The 21,066-nt window shown below is 41.9% G+C and overlaps 1 protein-coding gene across 1 annotated transcript in view; it reads right to left on the bottom strand.

Annotated features, from left to right (window-relative positions):
* The window catches only part of SND1 (staphylococcal nuclease and tudor domain containing 1), a 419,761-nt gene that overhangs the window by 345,309 nt on the left and 53,386 nt on the right, over positions 1-21,066 (bottom strand). Inside the window, exons 5-10 of the mRNA XM_082847033.1 lie at positions 19,973-20,133; positions 19,078-19,169; positions 18,297-18,455; positions 16,925-17,031; positions 14,581-14,671; positions 2,191-2,304 (exon numbers count right to left, since the gene is read on the bottom strand). Coding sequence (XP_082703159.1) covers positions 2,191-2,304; positions 14,581-14,671; positions 16,925-17,031; positions 18,297-18,455; positions 19,078-19,169; positions 19,973-20,133 — 724 coding nt within the window. The remainder of the gene's footprint in view (positions 1-2,190; positions 2,305-14,580; positions 14,672-16,924; positions 17,032-18,296; positions 18,456-19,077; positions 19,170-19,972; positions 20,134-21,066) is intronic.

Genomic DNA, 21,066 nt, shown 5'->3' with positions numbered 1-21,066 from the left:
CCCTAGAAATATGCTAGGATGAACTGAGATCCGAGTATAAAATATACACCAGATTTCCAAGACACAGTAAAAATAAAAGTAAAATATCTCATGAATTTTTTACATTCATTAAATGTTGAAATGATACTGTTTTGGATATAGTAAGTCAAATAAACTGCATTAAAATTAATGTTCTTTAAAACATAGCTACTAGTCAATTTTAAATAACACACAGAGCTCACATTTGGGGCTTGCATTATGGACAGTGCACATTTGGGGCTTGCATTATTGGACAGTGCTGGTCTACAGTGCCCTTTCTCTCAACTGCTCACTTCTCGTCTGTGAGCACTTAAGAGGTATACGAGCTGCTCCTGGGAAGACTTCCCAAGCACCCACCACAACAGGGCTCTTCACAGCACCCACCACCACTGTACTCAAAGTGTATTATATTAATTTCTTATGTGACCCTCATTAAAATCTTCCAAAGGAATTTAATGAACAAATAAGGGAAATCATTCTTCATTTCACTCAAAAGCCATATGTTGACTCTTAGAGCTGAGACTCACTTAGAACTTTCTTAAAATGGAGTAAGATCTCAGGAGTGAACAGAAGTCTAACAAATAAAATAAGAGATAACCTACCTTGGTAAAGAAGAAGAAATTCTATAAACATGATCCTGCCTAAACTGGGAGATGTATTCCAACAACTTTTGTCATCCGCTAGGTTAAGGGAAATCCATCCATTATCCCCTGAGGAGTTCCAAAGGATCCAAGAAAAACGAAAACTTCTCAGTGGTAGTTTAGTTCTTACTCCAGAAAACTTGCTATCGTCAGACCTAAGCTATAAACTCCCCCACGCCCCTAAAAACTGCTTAAAATTCAGCTACTGAGTCTCCTTAATTCCAACTGCATGGCACAGATGCAGAACTGTGGACTACTCCCAGCGCTGACAAAACTGGACATGTGTATTTACTCTGTGCAATGAGGCAGAGCTACAGTTACCGAGAGAACCTTATTTTGGCATTTCTAGGCTTTCGTGCATTTACATTCTCAACCTTACCACAATCCTGCTTGCTGCATTAAATTGCCTCCTCTGTGGGAAAGAAAAGGCTGGGGGGTTGGGGGTCGAGATGAACTGATTGGCCAGACATTCAAAGAACCCATCTTGTATGGGTTTCTTACGCATGATCTGACTCAAAAGACAATCACAATATTTTCATTTGACTCTTATGGGCTGTCTCTAAACTCTCACACAAATGAAAACAGGGCCTGAATTTCAACTCATGAATGCACCAAGACGTGCAAAACATCAGAAAAGCAAATTTCAAGTCTCTAGAACTACAAAAGGGATACATTAAAAAGCCACACAGCACTAACTTCAACCACACTGTTCAATTTGCCTGTGGCACCGGCTCTCACTGAGGACCCAGTTCTATAACCAATCGACACAGTTACACACTTTAGTTATCAGAAGGCAAAAACAGGGGCTAAAAAGATGTCTGTAAAAACAAGACAGCCAGACAAACAAAGAAGTTCAACCACAATCCCTTTCCCCAACCTCTTATAACATAACAATGGAAAGAAAATGACCACAGAATTCAAAACAAAACTGCCTGCAGTTTTCAGCCTAAACATAATTTCTCAAAGTTGACATACCAAAATCATACACATTGGCTAGGCAAGCACCCTTGCTGCCAAAAGATCCAACAAACAGCAAGAAACAGTACAGCTAATAATTCCAGTTACCACTTGGAAAAGATGAGTAGGTGGCCCCAGATAATATATATACCAAGGTTCATTTCTTCCTAGAGCAAAAACGTACAGATCAAATCAAAATGACCAGCAGAACAAGCCTTACTATCATGCATGTGAGACATAGATCTTTTCCTCCCCTTATCCTCAGATAATAAGATCTCGTTAATAAACAAGACTCATTTACCACCTAACATATACCAACCTTAACTCCTCTCAAGCCCCTTAGGGAGGAATGCCAACAGGGCCCATTGAAAATGAAGGAGAGTAGTGGGTGTGGTTCAGGAGAAATTGAGACCTGCCCAATAGCAGCTAGGCTGCAAATGCTAGGAAATAATACTTTGGCGATTTACACTACTTGTCCGTTAGCATTCTCCCACACGTGGACCACATCTAACTAATTCTCCACCTCCTCCCCTTTGGTTTTGGAAAAGAGGCTTTGCTGCTTTTCTCATCTCACCTGTGTATTCTCCCCCTCCAGCCTCGGTGGTCGGATGCTGGACAAGTGGATGGTCTTGTAGTCCCCAGAGTTCAGCTTCACAACAATGGCATCGGCATTCAGCACCTGCATCACCTGTGGGCGAGAAGGCAAAAATGCTTAAATGTTGCCTTGATAGCCCAAATCTCATAGCACACATGCTAAGGAGCAAGGCACACCCAGTTACAGGAAGAAGATGAGATCAAGAGCCATTTGGGGTAGATCCAATATCTTTCTTTATGGTACAACAATGTTGAAGAAAACTATCCTATAATTATCAGCCCCAAAAGAGATGGTGATTTCTCATCGAGGCAGGATCTGTGTCATTCATAAAGACAGTCAAGCTTTTTTTTAATCTTTTGCCCTGACCAAGATTTGTGGTTAACTACAAAGCTTACGAACTGGAAATCCAGTCTCTACGTGCTATTGAACATTTTCCTTGAAACAGGTTCTAAGCTACAATCAAAATGCCTATCACAACATGATTCTAGGAAAAGAGGCAAGGGCTGGATTAGAAGAAGGTAGCAGCACTAGATGAGGAAGAACCAAAATAGGATGCCCCAATGCAGAGCAGAAAAATCAAAGGCAAGTGAAGGGCAAAAAGAATTGTCATCTCAGCGTGCGAAAGGAGATGCTCAGCTGTTAATCTCACCGGCAGAAACATTAAATTGCTAAGATATTACTTCAGCTACTCTGAAAGCCTCCTTTTCAGATCACTACTATGGGCATCTCTGTTTTGGAACCCAAAGTCAGTAACACTGGACCCCACTCTCAGCCGATGATTAACTCCCAATCTGGGGTAGTTTACGAGGATATCTATTCAAGGGCAAAAGCACAAACATTCCTCTGTGGAGGTTATTAGAACACTCCACCAATGTGCAGAGAATAAAATTCCATTGAAACCAGACTGGGACCACATCAGGGTTGTAACTAGACCTCATAATTCAGCCAGCAGTCTACAATTCACCCAATTATCTTCAGAACCTGTTGTTACAAGGCTGTTTGGATTTTTTTGCAAGTAACACTTTACCATGAGGTAGCTATTGACTACAAAACACAGTCACCGTATACAGAACCAAAACTAACTCTCCTAGGCTTCAATCAGACCCCAACAGGAGCAAACAGGTAGCTGAACAAACTACTGGGGTCAGCTGCACCGTGAGTGTAGACTTGCAAAATTCCCTTCCTCTTTTATATGTGAAACAAAAGGAGCCAGCCTCTCCTTTGCTGTGGTGGGTATCACACTGGTAAGTATCCAGAAGAGCCTTCACTAACTATTCCCTGGAAGGCTCACGACCTTTTACAACAGAATATACCCATTTATTCGCAAACTCCTGCAAGAGTGGCTAGTCTCTACCTTTTCCAGAGAACCAGCCAACCACACACAAAAAAAGAGTAAAGAGTAATTTGAGGGACAATCTGCAGAAGGAGCAAAAAGCAAAACCAAGTGAGCAATTTTACATGAGAGGAAATAGCAGGAGGAAAGCGCCATCAAACAGAATGAATGAAAAAAGACAGAAGACAGCTGGAATCATGCTGTAAGTCCATGGATGGCTGACTACCGCTCGTGGATGGGAAGACATCCTGGGGTTTTAACGCGGTAAGTAATGGAAGCAGTGTAGAGAAAAACAGGCCAGGGCCAAAAGAGTAGTCAAGAGTCTGAGAAAGAGCTGTGTCGATTAGGAGAGGGGGTAATTATTTTTAATTTTCAACTATGTCTAAGATTAACTTGCAAACCTGAATGCAGGAAATAAAAAAACAGGCTCAAATAACCACAGCCATTCTGCTATAACCTTTTTCATAGATCTGAGAGTCACATAAAGGCTAATGCTAAAACTCAGACAGCCAGAATCCAAAACTCATCTGACCAGAAAACCTTAGTGAAGTCCAAGGGTAATCAAAAGCATGATGTGGGGTCACAAGAGGGCCAAGTCAAGGTCAGGAATGATTATCTAGGTATGAGTGGTGCCAAAGTGTATAGGACCCTCCAAATCAAAGAGCCCCTTATACCAGGCCCAATCACTTTAAGTGTAGATCTTAAAAACAGCCAAGAAGGTATAACCGAGAACACAGACTCAGTAACTGCAAAAAACAGAGGACATCTTGTTCCCATTATCACCTAGACACATTAATGCCAAGTAAAAATGTCCATCATAATGGAATCTCCCTCTCACTCCCTAAAGACAGCAGCAGTGGCTTGGCCAACTGACCAAAAGAAAAAGACCTCAGCTAATGATTTCCCTATGCTTCAAAATCCCACATTTGTATGACATGGATTACAGCACATGGGGGTAGGGGAGGGGGCCACGAGGTATCCATGCTATGTGCTATACTGCTATCCCACCTTCAAACCAAAAATTCCACAAAGCCATACCAAGCAAAACAGCTCGTACAGCAAATCAATACTGCTCCTCCCTCAAAAGTACAGGACCACTGCCCAACAGATACAGTAATCAGCAGGCATCTCAAGTGCACGCACATCACAGTATTTCCTACATCTCAATGATGGACCAAGCTACACATTCCTCTCATTGCAAAACTAACTCCTATTAAATTCTCAATTGCCAAAAACATAGGGAAGCTTCCTGTAATCAAGACATGAGAAATATCTAGACATTCTCTACTCCCTAGTCATGCTCAGAGAGAAATACAACCAGGGAAAGTATCATAGTGCTCGCACCTTCACCCCCTGATTACAGAATGTGAAGATCTAAGCACACCCCGGTGACAAGTTACTGGTATTCATCACCCCTTATGATGCGTTAGCAGCCGCGGCAGCAGCAAACAGCTTCTTGGGGCTGTAAATTTCAGGCCTCAGCAGCAGACTCTGCTCGGCATCTCCCTGATTAGCAACCTCCTCTTCAGGAACTGTACACTCTGACGCTGCCAGCTAAACGAGGTCTGCCCTTCTGAAGGGGTGTGAGTGTGCGCGCGCGTGCGCGTGCGCGCGTGTGTGTGTGTGTGTGGTTTATGGTGCTTTATTCCTCTGTAAATTGTGTCATTACTGTCCGGAGAACAAGCAGCTCCTGGGCAGAGACATGGAAGAAACAATAAAATAGTAGTTACAGTCACACACTGTGCAATAAGTAAAATGCAGAGCGGATGACTATCCAAAGCCTGCTCGTCAGCACCATCACAGACCACATTTATAACAGTAATATTTCTGATGGTGCTTTTCATCAGGACATTCTGAAGTATGCCCACATCATCGCTTACTTTCTCCACAAGCTACTGATCCCTAGTCAAAACACACACACATACACACACACTCACACACTCACACACACACCCTACCCTACCACACGCTCCAAGAGCAGAATCAACACAGAAAAAAAGGTCACTGGCTGGACTTGAGATATATGCCCTAAATCCAATTCCCTCCCCATTTCTTAGACCTAAACTGTAAAAGGAAAAATGAGTGGCTTGATGACACGCGCAGACTAAGGGCTGCCAAAAGTCAGGAAAATGGCAGCGTGCTGTCAGGGGCAAGGGATGTCCATCCCTCCCCCTGGCCTCCTGCCACACTCCCCATCTGCGGAGCCCATCCACAGTGCTGCGCTCTGGATGCAAAGGGCTGCTGCTGCTCAGCTTGTAAAAACCCTGCGGCATCCACGCAATGAACATAAAGAGCCGACAACAGCCTCCTGAGCTAGAGACCCTCAGAAGAGTCCCCAGACACAACCATCAGTGCTCCCAAAGCTGCCTAAGTTATCAGTACCAGATAGGAAGAAAAGGAACATCAGCCCAAACAGGGCTCCTTCAGGCACCACCAGCGAGCGCCCCCGATGGGGCCACTGGAAATGGGACAGCAAACACCCTTTCTACTGACATCCGGCTGCCTCTCCTGCTCCCCGAGGCTGTCTGCCAGGTCTGTTCTCCCCAAGCTACTCCTGGAAACACTAGTGAAACAACACCAAAGTGGGGGAAATACGGAGCACCCCACCCAGTTACAGCAATGGCCGGGGCTCACTGCACAGATCCCTTCTGGCCGGGGCTCACTGCACAGATCCCTTCCCCAGCCCCCAGAACAGCACAGCTGCCACCCTTTGTCCTCACACAATACAAAGCGCCACTTTCTGAGGCAAATACCCCTAGGCACCTAAGCGCAAGCCAACAAACTGGACACCTTAAGGGGTACTTAAAAGGAAGCCAAGCACCAGACAAATTCCCACAGAGGGGCAGCCCACAAAATACCCAACCCATACTCCTCGTAACTGTCAAGGTCATCAAAAGCAAAGAAAATCTGAGAAACCATCAAATCCAAGAGGAGCTTAACGAGATATGACAACTAACTTTAGCGTGCTATTGAGGATGAGATTCCGCAACAGAAAACAGACATTAGAGGGAAACTAATTTTAGTTGATAATAATGTATCAATGCCGATATACTACTTACAGTCGACGTGCCATAATCATGTCAGATAATAATAAGGGAAGCTGGGGGGAGTGGTGAAAGGGGGTCATGTGGGAACTCCGTAGTATCTGTTAATTTTTCTGTAAATCTAAAACTCTTCTAAAAATAAAGTCTCAATTTAAAAAGCTAGGTAAATGTTTACAAGTCTTTCCTAATTCAATCATTTTCTTATCAGCAAATTAGTTTGCTAACTTAGGCTACAAACCAAGTCTTGACCTCGTTTTGGTATAGGAGGGGCCACCTTCCTAGCCAGACCATCCCCAGAACTTCCTTTTCATCTGAAAGCCATATGACAAAAGGTCAAGGAAGTAGCTAGTATTTTTTGTTCTCTCCACGTTACCAAATAGGAATATAAAAGTCTAGCCAAAATTACTAAATATCCTTCCTTAAAAAACATCTCCGAGGGCTTCCCTGGTGGCACAGTGGTTGAGAGTCCGCCTGCCAATGCAGGGGACACGGGTTCGTGCCCCGGTCCGGGAAGATCCCACGTGCCACGGAGCAGCTGGGCCCGTGAGCCATGGGTGCTGAGCCTGTGCGTCCAGAGCCTGTGCTCCGCAACGGGAGCGGCCGCAACAGTGAGAGGCCTGAGTACCGCAAAAACAAAAAAAACCATCTCAGAGAGACATGATAATGAGTTCCATTCAAAGCTATGACATTTTTGCACAGCAAAAAATCATCAGGGCCAAACCCAGTAAGTACTAGAATCCACTGCATCCATGGATAGCTTATAACCTGACCTCCAGAACTGGACATGGCCAACAATATCACACAGCTAACTACTTAGGGTTATCTCCCGGATGAAGCCCTGAAAGGTAATAAGCTCCTTGAGAACGGGAACCACTTCTCATTCTTTTGCATCTTCTCAAAGCACCTAGTGTTGGGGCTCTGTTGGTTAAGCAATCAGTTGGTACAGAGAACCAAGCTAGAGGCCTCTATCTTACCAGGCCGGGCAGTGAGAAGACTCCACCCCCTCTCCCCACCCCCAAGTGTTATTCAGGTCTGTGAAATCTGCAAGGCCCAAGCATCCAGCAGCAGGGACAGGGATGCCAAGCCATGTGCTCAAGGGACCATATGGCTACCAACAGCACAGATCAGCTAAAACACCACAGGGAAGGCAGGCAGGAAACTGGCAAGCCACGACAGGCACAAAAGTCTCAAGTAGGCTCAGCTAATCGCTGTGAAGTGAACATTCCTCTCTGCTAACCTGGAGAGACAAGGATAGCCCTCCCTAGCATCTCCTTCCTTAAGAAGAGAAGCTGCTTAAGCAGAGAATGGAAACCAGTCTTTCAGTGCCACATGTATCCAGAGAATACTTTGTTGAGTTTCAAATTTCTCAGAAGTGAGACTCTCGGCCAACATTCCAACCTACAGCTTTGCATCAGTTCCAGAAGTCACCCAGAGGGTCCCAGAGGCACCTGGTTAAAGAGTTCACAGGTCACCTTTAGCAGGCTTTGCAGGCTATTTAGCTGTTCCCTGTACAATTAACTCCTGGGAGAGAGTGGTCCTCTCTTCAGCAGTCACTCTATTTGTTCAGGCCTTAGGGTCACATCAGGCTCGGAGCAGAATCCTTCAGCGAGAACTTGCATGACTGTCAGACTATGGTAGGGAGGGCCCAAGGCACGTGCTTAGGACCTTTTTAGGTTTCCTTGAAAGAGTAGTTTGTCATTAACAAATGTTTTAAATTCGGCAAAATGACTACAAAACTGCAGCTGGGTTCTAGCTTGTGAAAAGAAATACAGATCATTTTCCCTTTTACATTTAATGCTGATATCCCATGTTCTACAACAGGGTTTGGTAAACTGTGGCCAAGGGTCCACCACTTACTCTTGTAAATAAAGTTTTAGTGGAACACAGCCACACCCATCATTTACATATTACCCACAGCTGTTTTCTTGCTACAGTGGCAGAATTGAGTAGTTGCAAAGAGACTGTATGACCCAGAAAGCCTAAAATATTTACTATATAGTCCTTTAAGAAAAAGTTGGTCAAGCTCTGCTCTACAACATATTAGAAAATGAACACACATGGGATGTACACTAGTTACCATTCCTGGGGAGCAAATATCCTCCAAAATACTCCTAAGGAAACAACTGCCATTTACAGAGAGATTTATTCCATTGTCTAAAAACTGGAAACGTGATAAACTACGTAATAACTTACTGGGGACTAGTTAAATAAATTACGATGCAGCCTTATAATGGAACACTGTGAACTAAAGCAAGTTCAAATATTTATTCTGTTACTCTCCCTAAATAACTCTACACAAAAATAAAGGGTTTGGGGGGCTGTTTTTTATTTTGTTTTGTTTTGTTGTTTGCCAAAAGCCCAAAAGGACAAAGATAATGGGAGAGAAGAATATAGCAACAAAACCTGGAAGCTGGAAAGCAGAGGGATGAGTGGTAACTGACTCCACAGACTCACAAAAGCTACATCCTGAGCTAGTGGTGAGAAAAGAAAATAGCCTTTCTGATTGATACTGCAGACTTCCCCTACCCAAGAGTAAGAAACTATCAAATCAGGAATCTCAAGGGGGGATGAAAATAAGGCCCAAAACTAGGACTGGTTTAAAATCTATGTAAGAAGCACCTGGATTTCAAGATGTATACCCTAAATCCCATACATGAGTTCATTGCTCCTAAGCCAGGGTTGAATACCTAATTCTTTGAGAGAGACAACCAAGGATCACCACATAACTGAGGAAAGCCTCTAATACGGAAAATAAGGGGTCAAAATAACCAAAGAGAATTAAAAACAACTTAGACAACAAAGACTATGCAGGGAGAAAAAAATCTTCAAAAAATTATTATTAATTCCTCAAAAGCCTAACAGATGACATTCATCTCTGAAATAAGTATTACATGTTATTTTTTAAACAGTATAAGAGAAACATTCAGAGAACAAAGAAAGCTCTTAGAAATTAAAATACAGCATCATAAATGAAATGTCTAATAGAAGAGATGAGAGACAAATATGAAGATATCTAGAAAGAAAAGACAAAAAGATGGAAAATATTAAGAAAAAATTAGATGACTAGTGCACGAATTCAAACATCCAAACAGGAATTCTAGAAAAACAGAGAGCAGATAAACAAGATGGAAATCAACAACAAAATAGTTGAAATTCCCAGACATAAAGGATTAAAAATTAAACCACAACGTGCTCACACATGGGTAAACAAAGAGCATCATTGTGAAATTTCAGAATAAAGAAGAATTTGCTAACAGCTTACAGAAATAAAAAATATATCATAAGGATGAGAGATCAGACCACTAAAATACATGGAAAAAAAAAACTCCAATAGATAAATGACAGTGGAGCAATGACTTCATAATTCTAAAAGAAAATAACTTCTAACATAAAATTCTATACCCACCTAAACTATCATGTGTAATAACAGAGTAGATATGAAAGGTCTCAAAAAATTTACCTACCAAGCACTCTTTCCCCAAGAAGCTACAGAATGTGTGCCACCGAAATAAAGTAGTAAATCATAAAGAAGCCAAAAGATCCAGCAAACACAGTACCAATCCAGGAGTGAGGCAAAGAAAAATTCAGGATAATGGTAAAGAAATCGAAAGATGACAGCTTTATAAAAGAAAAAACAAGAACTAATCCAGGCTGGTACAGGTTACAAGGCTCCTGGAAAGTAGTATTGAAAAAGATAAAGGATAACAGACTGAATCAATGTCTTGAGAAGAGATTTAGACAGCCAGAATGTGGGGGCTGAATTAATATGTATGAGAAAGATATATACATAAATTTTAAAATAATTATTACCTCCAGGGAAAACAAAAAATCATGCAGGAAATGAAAAGTATTCATAATATGCTATATGGCTCGGAAGTGATTAGCATTTACAAAGTAAACATTGAATATTAACTGAGCCAGAATTATGGTATAGTCCTATTAGAAGGCATAGAGAAAAATACATGCACACCCATGTGTGAAAAAACTAAATCTTCTCCTTCTATGGTGTGAAGGAAAAGGGGTTATGCCTGAAAAATCAAGAGTGAGCAATGTAACATTTTATTCCAAGACATGGATTAGCAAAGAGTTGAAAATGGCTGCCTCGAGGGAGAGGGAAACAAACAGTACATTTCTTAAGCAGAGAATAGAGTTCTTTAAAAATGTTTACATAAATGGCTGCCTCAAGGGAGAGGGAAACAGTACATTTCTGTTTTTCTTTTCCTTTTTTTTTTAAAGTGACTCAGCCTTTGCAGTGTTGTTTTGGGAGGTCACCACTCTTTTTTTAAAATTTTATTTATTTATTTATTTATTTATTTTTGGCTGCATTGGGTCTTCGTTGCTGCATGCAGGCTTTCTCCAGTTGCTGCAAGCAGGGGCTGCTCTTCGTTGCAGTGCGCGGGCTCTAGGAGCACAGACTTCAGTAGTTGTGGCACGTGGGTTCAGTAGTTGTGGCTCACATGCTCTAGAGCACAGGCTCAGTAGTTGTGACGCATGGGCTTAGTTGCTCCGCGACATGTGGGATCTTCCCGGGCCAGGGATCAAACCCGTGTCCCCTGCATTGGCAGGTGGATTCTTAACCACTGCACAACCAGTGAAGCCCCCAGACAGTACATTTCTTAAGAAGACCCTAGAGTTCTTTAAAAATGTTTACATGTTAAAAATAAAAACTTACAAACTTAAAAATTATATACAAAGGAATACAAGTCAGGACTATTCAAAAGTTGCTGCCAGTCTGCAATGAGATAAGGCACTTGTAGCAGAACATAAATCAACTACATCACCAAGAACATTTTTCTGTAGCAAGATTTTCTTGATGAAAGCAGCAATGCCTTGATTTACATTCTGGCTCAAGCTCCTTATATCATATCAAGGTACTCTGAGTAGGACTGGTATAGATCAAGGGTCAGCAGACTTCTTCGGTAAAGGGCCAGATAGCAAATATTTTAGGCTTTGCAGGCCATATGGTCTCTGTCACAACCATTCACCTCTGCCACCGTATCACAAAAACAGCTCTAGACAATATGTAAACGAACAGACATGGCTATGTGCCAACTTACTCATGATACTGAAATTTGAATTTCATATTATTTCAATGTGCCACAGAAATTTTTTTTCTACGTAAAATCCATTCTTAGCTCACAGGCCACACAAAAACAAGTGACGGGCCAAATCTGGCCCGTGGGCCATAGTTTGCCAACCTCCGAGATTGACAGTATGATCAACTTTGTTTTTTTTAAAAAAAAAACAAACCTGTGTCATAGTAATTCCATCTAGTATGAGTGTTTTTCCTTCTTTTTTATGTTTTTTCCTGTTTTAAAAACAAAAATAAGGCTGAAGAATTTCCAAAATTCAGTAAGTTTCAAAAACCATTTATCTACCTATAAACACCTTTTTCTCTCTACTCTCTGAACAAGTCTATATCCAAATGACCTAAATTTATGTTTAGGATACTACAAGATCCTTAATCAGTTGGCTTTTGGAGGCAATCTCCTCTACTCTGGCATTGTAACAAATAAAACTTCATTGTAATTAAAAACAAAAGCAAAAAAAATGCCTCACCCTGTTTTAAAACAAAAAAGACAAAACATAGATTCTGGGATCCTGGATTTTTTAAAATGGAAGAAATGTCCTATAAATGTCCTAAAGCTCTCCTTTTTCTAGTTATCAATAAAATCATATTCAAGATAAATGCAAAGCCACTGACTCAATTGTCTAATCCTTTAGCTGAAGAATTTTTCTTCAGCAATGCCTTAGGTTCCCCAACCTGCCAAGGCCAAAAAACCCTTCAAAATCTTCTAGGTTTCTCTACAAACTCAATTTCAACGGAGGAGGGGCTGCTAGGGACAGTACAGGATAATGAGACCCTCCCAAGGGTCATCTACATCACTAATATCACAGATGCCCAAAGTGATGATGGTGAAAAATGGAAGGCCTGCCTCCTTGGTGAGTGAATTATCATCCTTTCATTGTGCAGTGTAGTCTTTAGAACAGATTATAGGAAACATAAACACACCAAGTAAGTTTCAGTTAGGCAGAGTAGCCATGCCCAAGTTCCCAAACTAGTATGGTCCTCACAAAAAGAAGCAGGGGTCCATTCTGATCTTCATCAAGATGTGGAAGATGCATAGGGAGTATCCAACCAGGGGCTCCTCCCACTAATGTCCACTAAAAGTCACGATTATACTTAATCTTACAGGTGCTTAGAGACCATCTACCAGAAGAGGGAAGGGGCCGCTTGAACATTCTGTGACCTACTACTTTGGGCATCATAAAAAAGAAAGTGAAGAAATTCAGCCAATTCCTCGGAGACTTGTTAAAATTTTACCATTTTAAGAAAAAGCATTCCAGGATTTTTCAGACTGACAGTGCCACCTAGTGGCTTTGCATCTTAAACTCACTATTAGACATTTTTAGCACAGCCACTTCTCAAGCTCAAGGATATGGATATTTAACCACTTTAAGTCCATAAAGACAAAGCTTCCATTATGTCTTGCCAAAATTAACAAACAGTTAAAAACACTAGCAATTTTGGGAAAGTGAGGTCTACCACAGGTTCTAACACTCAAGGTATCAAACCCCACAATGAAGGAAAAAACACTTCTACAGCACTCCTGCTGGACCCAAACAATCTATCCAGTAGCTCTAGTTCACATCAGAGAAATCCATCTCAGGACACATCACTGGAGAGCCCTCAATAAAACACATCACTAATTATTAGAGAAATGCAAATCAAAACTACAATGAGGTATCACCTCACACCAGTTAGAATGGGCATCATCAGAAAATCTACAAACAACAAATGCTGGAGAGGGTGTGGAGAAAAGGGAACTCTCCTGCACTGTTGGTGGGAATGTAAATTGATACAGCCACTATGGAGAACAGTATGGAGGTCCCTTAAAAAACTAAAAATAGCATTACCATATGACCCAGCAATCCCACTACTGGGCATATGCCCAGAGAAAACCATAATTCAAAAAGACACATGCGCCCCAATGTTCACTGCAGCACTATTTACAATAGCCAGGTCATGGAAGCAACCTAAATGTCCATCAACAGACGAATGGATAAAGAAGATCTGGTACATATATACAATGGAATATTACTCAGCCATAAAAAGGAACGAAATTGGGTCATTTGTAGAGACGGGGATGTTTCTAGAGACTGTCATACAGAGTGAAGTAAGTCAGAAAGAGAAAAACAAATATCGTATATTAACGCATATATGTGGAACCTAGAAAAATGGTACAGATGACCTGGTTTTCAGGGCAGAAATAGAGACACAGATGTAGAGAACAAACGTATGGACACCAAGGTGGGGAAGCCACGGGGGGGGTGTGATAAATTGGGCAATTGGGATTGACATGTATACACTGATGTGTATAAAATGGATGACTAATAAGAACCTGCTGTATAAAAAATAAATAAAATTAAATTAAAAAAAAAACACAAAACACATCACATTAGAAAAAATTCAAATCCACAAGAGTCCCAAAACAGAAAGGAGAGAAATTTGAAGTCATATATACTTGGGCATAAGAAATCTAAGAGAGGGCGGTCCCTGGCAGTCCAGTGGTTAGGACTCAGTGCTTTCACTGCCATTGGCCCAGGTTCAATCCCTGGTGGGAACTAAGATCCTACAGGCCATGCAGCATGGCCAAAAAAAGAAAAGAGAAATCTAAGAGAATGTCATTTGCTAAATGGACAGAATCTCCAGAATATGAGAGAGATTTCAAGGGGTCAATGTCTACAACTTTAACCCATGAACTTCTAGTGAAGTTATGCAAATTCAAGGCAAGAAATTTAAGTTCTTATGGTTTCTAAGTCCACTACAATAAATACACACGTGCATGCAATCATGCACACACATCCATGCAAGCCATGCAGTGGTTTGCCTAAAATAGAAATGCTTCAGCTCTTGACTGATTATTCAGAGCTCTGTATTATCACTAGACATCGTCCACAATGCATCTCCAGATGCTGAGAATGACTCACCTTGGCAACAAACTGCTTGTCCTTTTGGTCCAAATTAGCAGTGGGAGCCACATAGTCTCTCCATATTCTCAGCCTGCGCTCCTTGGCAAACCTGGCAACAAAGCAAGGATGCAAATCACTCAGATGGACTAGGTCAGCAATGGAATCCACCATCACCACAGGAGCAAACAGCACAGAATCCTACCCTATCTCATAGACAAGGCACCCAGCAGAAACGGCCAATCAAACCTGAACAAAGCATGACAGCCACAAGAAAAACTGTACAGCAACTGGAACTATCCAAGATGCATATATACCATAAACCCACGGCTGATAGGCTGAGGTCTGGGTGTACACTTTTCTGAGTCTGGACAGTACAAGTCCACCTCAATAATTAGCTCTTTTGGCTTATCAAGTACCTCCTGAGCTATTACTAAATGCCAGGCGCTGGAATGACGAACACAGAGCAACTACTCTCTTAAATGGGAGGGAGAACACACACATCTAACAAATATATTTTTTAAAAAGCATAGGCCTGCTCAATTTCCATTTGAATTATGAAAAGGTTGTCAGCAACCCAAAGCCCATGTGGAAAACAAGAACAAAATTGTCACTCTAGTGCAACTAATGATTATGAAAAATGGACAAAAATCCAATAGAATTTCACTGCCAAAAGGTAAAAAATCATGCTGGCAGAAATTTGTTTTAGAGTAGTAAGCCCAGGAGACATTTTTTTGAGTCAGATTAAGAGAGGGAAAGGGAATATGTGCAAAGATGTTTTTTTAATCATATATATATGCACACACATATATTATATATCAGTAAAAAACTGTCAAAGTATTTATTGAGAAATAAATGGATGGAGGGGAAAGGGACTATTAAACTATTATTTCTGAAAACAGTATTGCAACCTTTAAAAGCAGCATGTAGTAGTTGTAAAGCACATGAAATACTTCAATACAGATTTACCAACAATGCAAGCAAGTCTATAACACAGCATGCAAAACAACAGGCAAGTAATCATATCACTGAAACATGATTTGCATTCCTTGGTCTAAACCTGTTTTTTAATGATGTGCACTCTTAAAAATCTCTTATAGATGTTATAAAACATGTAGAAACTACTGTCACTGTAACTCACTTTCTTCAGAGAGAGGCAGGAACTTAAAGAATGCAAAAAGAACTACCAACCAAAATAATAATTTAGAATAATAGACTTACAGGATTTTCTGAACAACAATAAAAAAATTGAGCATCATGAAATAATCAGAGGTATCTGGAACGCTGTGCTTGATAAGGGTATTGTATCTTTTGAACTTAATTGTGGAACATAAAAATACTAGACAATTTGTACAGCCATTGTGTTTTTTCAATCAGTCTACCTTTGTCAGGCAGGCCATATCAAATGGCCCAGATAAAAAATCCCAAGTATTTCTGCTTACAGGTACAGAAAGCTGTAGAAGAGCTAGCAAAGGGGAAACACAGTCATTTAATTCACGTTCTTGCACATCTCCTAGCTGTGCACCTCAAAGGCAAAAATGTGAAGTTATCAAGACCGCTATAGTCTTACGACTCTGAAATAAGCCACACAGGCTTGAGTGGAATGTTGTCACTAATGGTCCTGGCCTTCTACCTAAATGTATCCTGAGAGACAGTTGCTGGGACTTTGAGAACATCATCTCTATTCATCTACCTGCTTCATTTTCTTCCATCTGCCCCATCAGGAACATCAAGTTCACCTATATACCTGGAAACATTTTGAAACAGCCACTGATCTTGGCAAGATCCAACTATCATTTGCCTGGAAATCAGTTATTGCTACATCTGCTTTAACCATGAGGCACCTAGCCAAAAACACCTCACAGTTGCATTAGCATTTATAACTACAACATACTGTTAGATAAATTAGGGCATCAGGCCTCACAGCAACATTGGATAGTTCTGTTTGGGGACCCACCGGCTCTATCTTTCCATCATATGCCTGGCTCCAGCCTGCATGTCGGGAAGTAGCTGATAAGCTATTTCACTGTCCTCAAATAAGCCTCAAGTTTATTTCATTTCAAATGCCTAAAACCTGGAATTTAAGTGAGGGGCTTGGAGAAACAGTGTACTGAAAATGCTAAAAAAGCAAGTCAGGTGAAGAATAATGTCTGAGTGAAAAATCTAGGCCCTTAGTATACAGCACTGAATTAGACTGAACCTGGAGACTTATAAGTAAGCCACTCCTCTCTGAGATCCTGGCCTCTTTTGGAATTTCCCTAATCCTTTACACTGATATGGATGGGTGAGAGAAGATCCCTAGATTTCTTCCCCTGAAGATCCCTACCAAGATCCTTGGCTGGAAGGCTTCCCCGACAGACCTTACCTCTCAGCCGCCCTCAGCTTTTCTGCACCCCGTGTGTAAACTGCAATCGACCAATCCACACAGCGGGCAAAACCTTCCTTCAGGAGGAGCTCTGTGATGTTGCCATTCTGAAAAACGAGGCACGTGAGAAAGCAGGCATAGATTAGATTCTATTGCAAGAGAATCTGTTTCTCTAGACTTCTGACATGATTAACATTGCCACAGTCTACTTTGCAGTTTAAAAAAAAAAAAAGAAGAGCCATTTCTCTCATTAAGAAATCAGCCATAAGAGGGGAGATGCTGCTCTGCGACTCCTTTCAACAGCCTTGGCTTCACATCCCACAACACCCAGCACAGTAACTCTCACTTAACAGGGGTAGGATAAATGTTAGTGGCATTGAATGGAATTGACATTTCAATAGCTCTTCTTGTGGGCTGAGGATGTTAATCTTCAGTAGAGATTATACCTATTATTTCCTTCCCTGAGATCAGCACTTACTCCCCTTTTCATAAGGGGAAAGCTAAAGAACAGGCTGAGTAAGGGATAACTTAAGTTACATTTTGCCCAGTGAATTGCAATTCACATTCTACTGTGACACAGAGCCATCTGGCAGGGCTCTGGCAGACAGCTAGCACTCCAGAAGAAACAGACATGACCTTGGCACATTCCAAACCAAGCCTCCCAGCCTTCCACAACTGCCATCATGGAAGAATTCTTTAGCCAAAGAGTAACAATAGTTTATTCTGTATTGGACAGAGGTTACAATAATGAAAATCTACTTAAACTTGGGTGCTGAAAAACAAAGTCATTTCCCATCCAAGAATACCCCACCTACCAAAGTATACAACAGAGTAAAACTCCCAATAGTCAGAACTACAAGAACTTAAAGAACCTGGTTCCTACTCAAAAGCAGAGTTAGGCAGTAACTGGATAAGGCCTGGAACAGTTTTTCCATAGAATGGTTTCCTCTTCAGAGTTCTACCAAAACCCCACATAGCTAACTTCTAGACCTGCATACAAAACTCACCAATCCCATCTACAAGCTTCATCACCACTTCTCACTGATGTGGCAACCTCCCACCTTTCTTATTGGCAAGCTTTAGGACCAGCCCTTGGGAAAATAAGTGCTAGAGTCCTTCTTCCCCTTATAAACCCAGTAACAACTGAGATGAGTTTTCTAAAAGTACAAAGTTGCAGATTTGTCCAATTCTATCAGGTAACTGATAACTCCCTAGAAAAGGCCTCAAAATCAGTAGATTATAATCCTGCCAAGATATTTCAGTGGCTCATGAATATACAGGGGAAGAAGAAAAGCAAACTACAGCTCTTCAAACCCCAAGTGGAACCCCACACACACACCCCACATGGCCCAGTCTGCATAGGCACACTCACTGGATGAAGGATGGTACCCAGAATGTTCTGGTTGTGGCAGCTCTCCAGAATGATCTGGACATCTCTCTGAAGCAGTCGAGACTCGGTGAAAAATTTGGCTTCTGCGGCAAAAGGTTCTGGTGTTTCACTGCCATCTGCTTCCCGTCGAAAAGTTGGGCACTAAAGCAAAAGTAAGGCGAATGGGTGACGCAGCCTAATGTGAGTGCTGGGCTCGCTCAGGCCACAGGGAACCGTCCAAAAAGCACAAACCCCACAAAACTGAGCTTGGAAAGGTCTCAGATCAGGTCTTCCAACCCTTTTTAAAGCATACTGATAAAATGCAACTAGAGATATCATCACCCCACACTTTTTGGTAAAGCAAACAAAACTCATGTTACCATGGGGAAAATCATCTTAATTATATCAATACTTGAAAATGACCCCTTGCCAAGAAGAGATTCCCCAATGCCTCGCTTTAAATCCCTGATTATCTCTTTAATCAAAATGGGCATTTTATACTGACAAGCCACACTCAACAAACTTCAGAGCCTCCCATTCCCTCCTCCCTAGGTTTCAACAATCTCAGCACAGCCCACTCCAAACAGATCCTGAGTACTTAAAAAATAACGTCTTATTTGATCTAATTAGAACTGTCCAACTGCAAAGTTTAAAGTACTCTAGTCAATGTTAACGGCCCATACAAGAAAGAAACAGTACATACAAAGTCCCCAAGTAGAAGAGTCTGTCACCGAACGCTTCCACAAACCCTATCACCACCCTGTGGCCCAATGTATGATCTGACCTTGATCCCTGACAGCATGACCGTGACCAGGTAGTAGTCAGGCAGGAGCAGGGCCCTGACCACACTGCCGTCCCTCACGTGCTCGATGATAGCTGCATGACAGAACAAACGCCTTGAGTCATAGCAAAAGTCGTGCCGAGGATAAACAATGCCCAAACAAACTGCCCAGAATGCAGTTCCTCTCCCCCAAACCCCAAGAAAGCCTCCCTCCAAGAGGTGACAAAGCACCGGCACATCACGAGTGTTCACACAACAGACTCCTGCCCAAACTATTCCTGGGGGATTTGGTTCAGACCAACGTCTACGTCTTTTGAACCTTCTGGGACCTCATGGCTTATACCTAAGCAACCTAGCTTACAGATAACAAAGCTTATCTGTGTACTGAGTGCCTGGCAAAAAAATAACAACAATTCAGGATTGGTAATAATTTTATTTTACTGAGTCTGTAAGTTAATATGATCTCAAAGTAGGACCAAGAACTATACAGAATGTGTGTGTGTGTGTGTGTGTGTGTGTGTGTGTGTATGCATGCATGCACGCACATGGGCACACGCATATGTGTTTCGCTATATACAGAATACACATGTCTACCTTGAAGTTTTGGGGACAGTACTTAGGTAGCCATCTTTTAGAGAAAATAGGAAGATCCCCCGTGTGCAAAATTACCAGCAATTTACTAGCTTGTAGCCGCAAAGGAATAACCTCAGCAAAATACATCTGATGCAACCTATATGAACTGGATTCAAGCTCCCTTCCAAAATACCAGGTGTTGTTTTACCCTTAACAATTTCCCTTGGGCACTAAAGCAGAATTGGTTTTATTAACCTCAAGGAGCTCAAGAGCAGATAGAGAGAAATCACCCTGAGTCACATCCGTCTTTTCCCGACAGCCTCACCATTAACAGGCTTCTGGTGGTGCGAGTCCACAAAGTGCCTTGGGTTCTCAATGGTATACTTGAGGTCCCGGAGAGTATGTGAACCATTCCCCTCACTCCACATTCCTTTCTTAGCTGCTTTTGCTTGCTCCTCACACTCCGAAAGCCGGTTCTGCTCAGGACTGGGACGTGAGAAATAATAAACACATGTGGTTAGTGAATTCACAACAGAAATATCAGGCTCATCTTTGATTCTGGGTTTCTTCAGCAACTTCTCCCCTTGAAAAGACCAAAGAGTTTGTTTCACATCTGTGGCTTCAGACCCAGGCCTATAAACAGAAACCCATCATGAGTGCAACTTCTGGATTTCAGACTTATTCCCTCAAACAAAAGATTCAATCATAACAGCATTTAATGAGAGTATCCAAAGAACACACGTCTCGGTACTGCCACCATCAGTGATTACAAGAGAACAAGCTGGTGGCTCAGAAGGGAGCCGCTCCAGGAGGGAGAGCTTCATTTAACCACCCCAGATTCAGGAACTAGAATCCGGGCAGAGCTCGGCAGGACACAGCGCAGGGGAAGTGACTAAGAACCACCCTTACTCCCTGTTGTCTGCAGAACAGAGCTGGGGAATGCAGAACAAATACCATTACAGACAATGTCACCCCAAAACTACTTACACATTCAATAAGGCCAGCTAAGCAAAGCAGTCTGAAGATGAAGACTCCTTCATTAGACAGGAAACCAAACTACATACAAGAGCAGCCAGAAAGTCAGTAGACAGACCGGAAAACAAAAACAAAAAAACACCCAAAACAACCAAACCCAGAAATGGCTCTGCTCTTCTCTCTCTCATACATATCCGAGCTGAAGTGAACCTGGAAAGCCTTTCCACGATGTCAGCGCCTCGTTCCATCAGAAGCCTTCTGCAGAAACTGAAGCTCCCACCTTGATCAGTAGGGATTTTCAACAGGGACTCCTAACCTACAATTTCTCAAGCCAGAAATCCTCAGTACTGCTCTTTCCCTCCTCCCCACAAAACAATCATCAGCTTCAGAGATCCAAAATTACTGCCAGAATTCCACAGGGGAAAAAAAAAATGTAGCTTGAGA

The sequence above is a fragment of the Leucopleurus acutus genome (assembly GCF_964270905.1).
Source record: "Leucopleurus acutus genome assembly, chromosome: 9".
Classification (NCBI taxonomy): Eukaryota; Metazoa; Chordata; class Mammalia; order Artiodactyla; family Delphinidae; genus Leucopleurus; species Leucopleurus acutus.
Note: the sequence above shows the minus strand (reverse complement) of the source record. Positions and strands in the feature narration are given on the sequence as shown.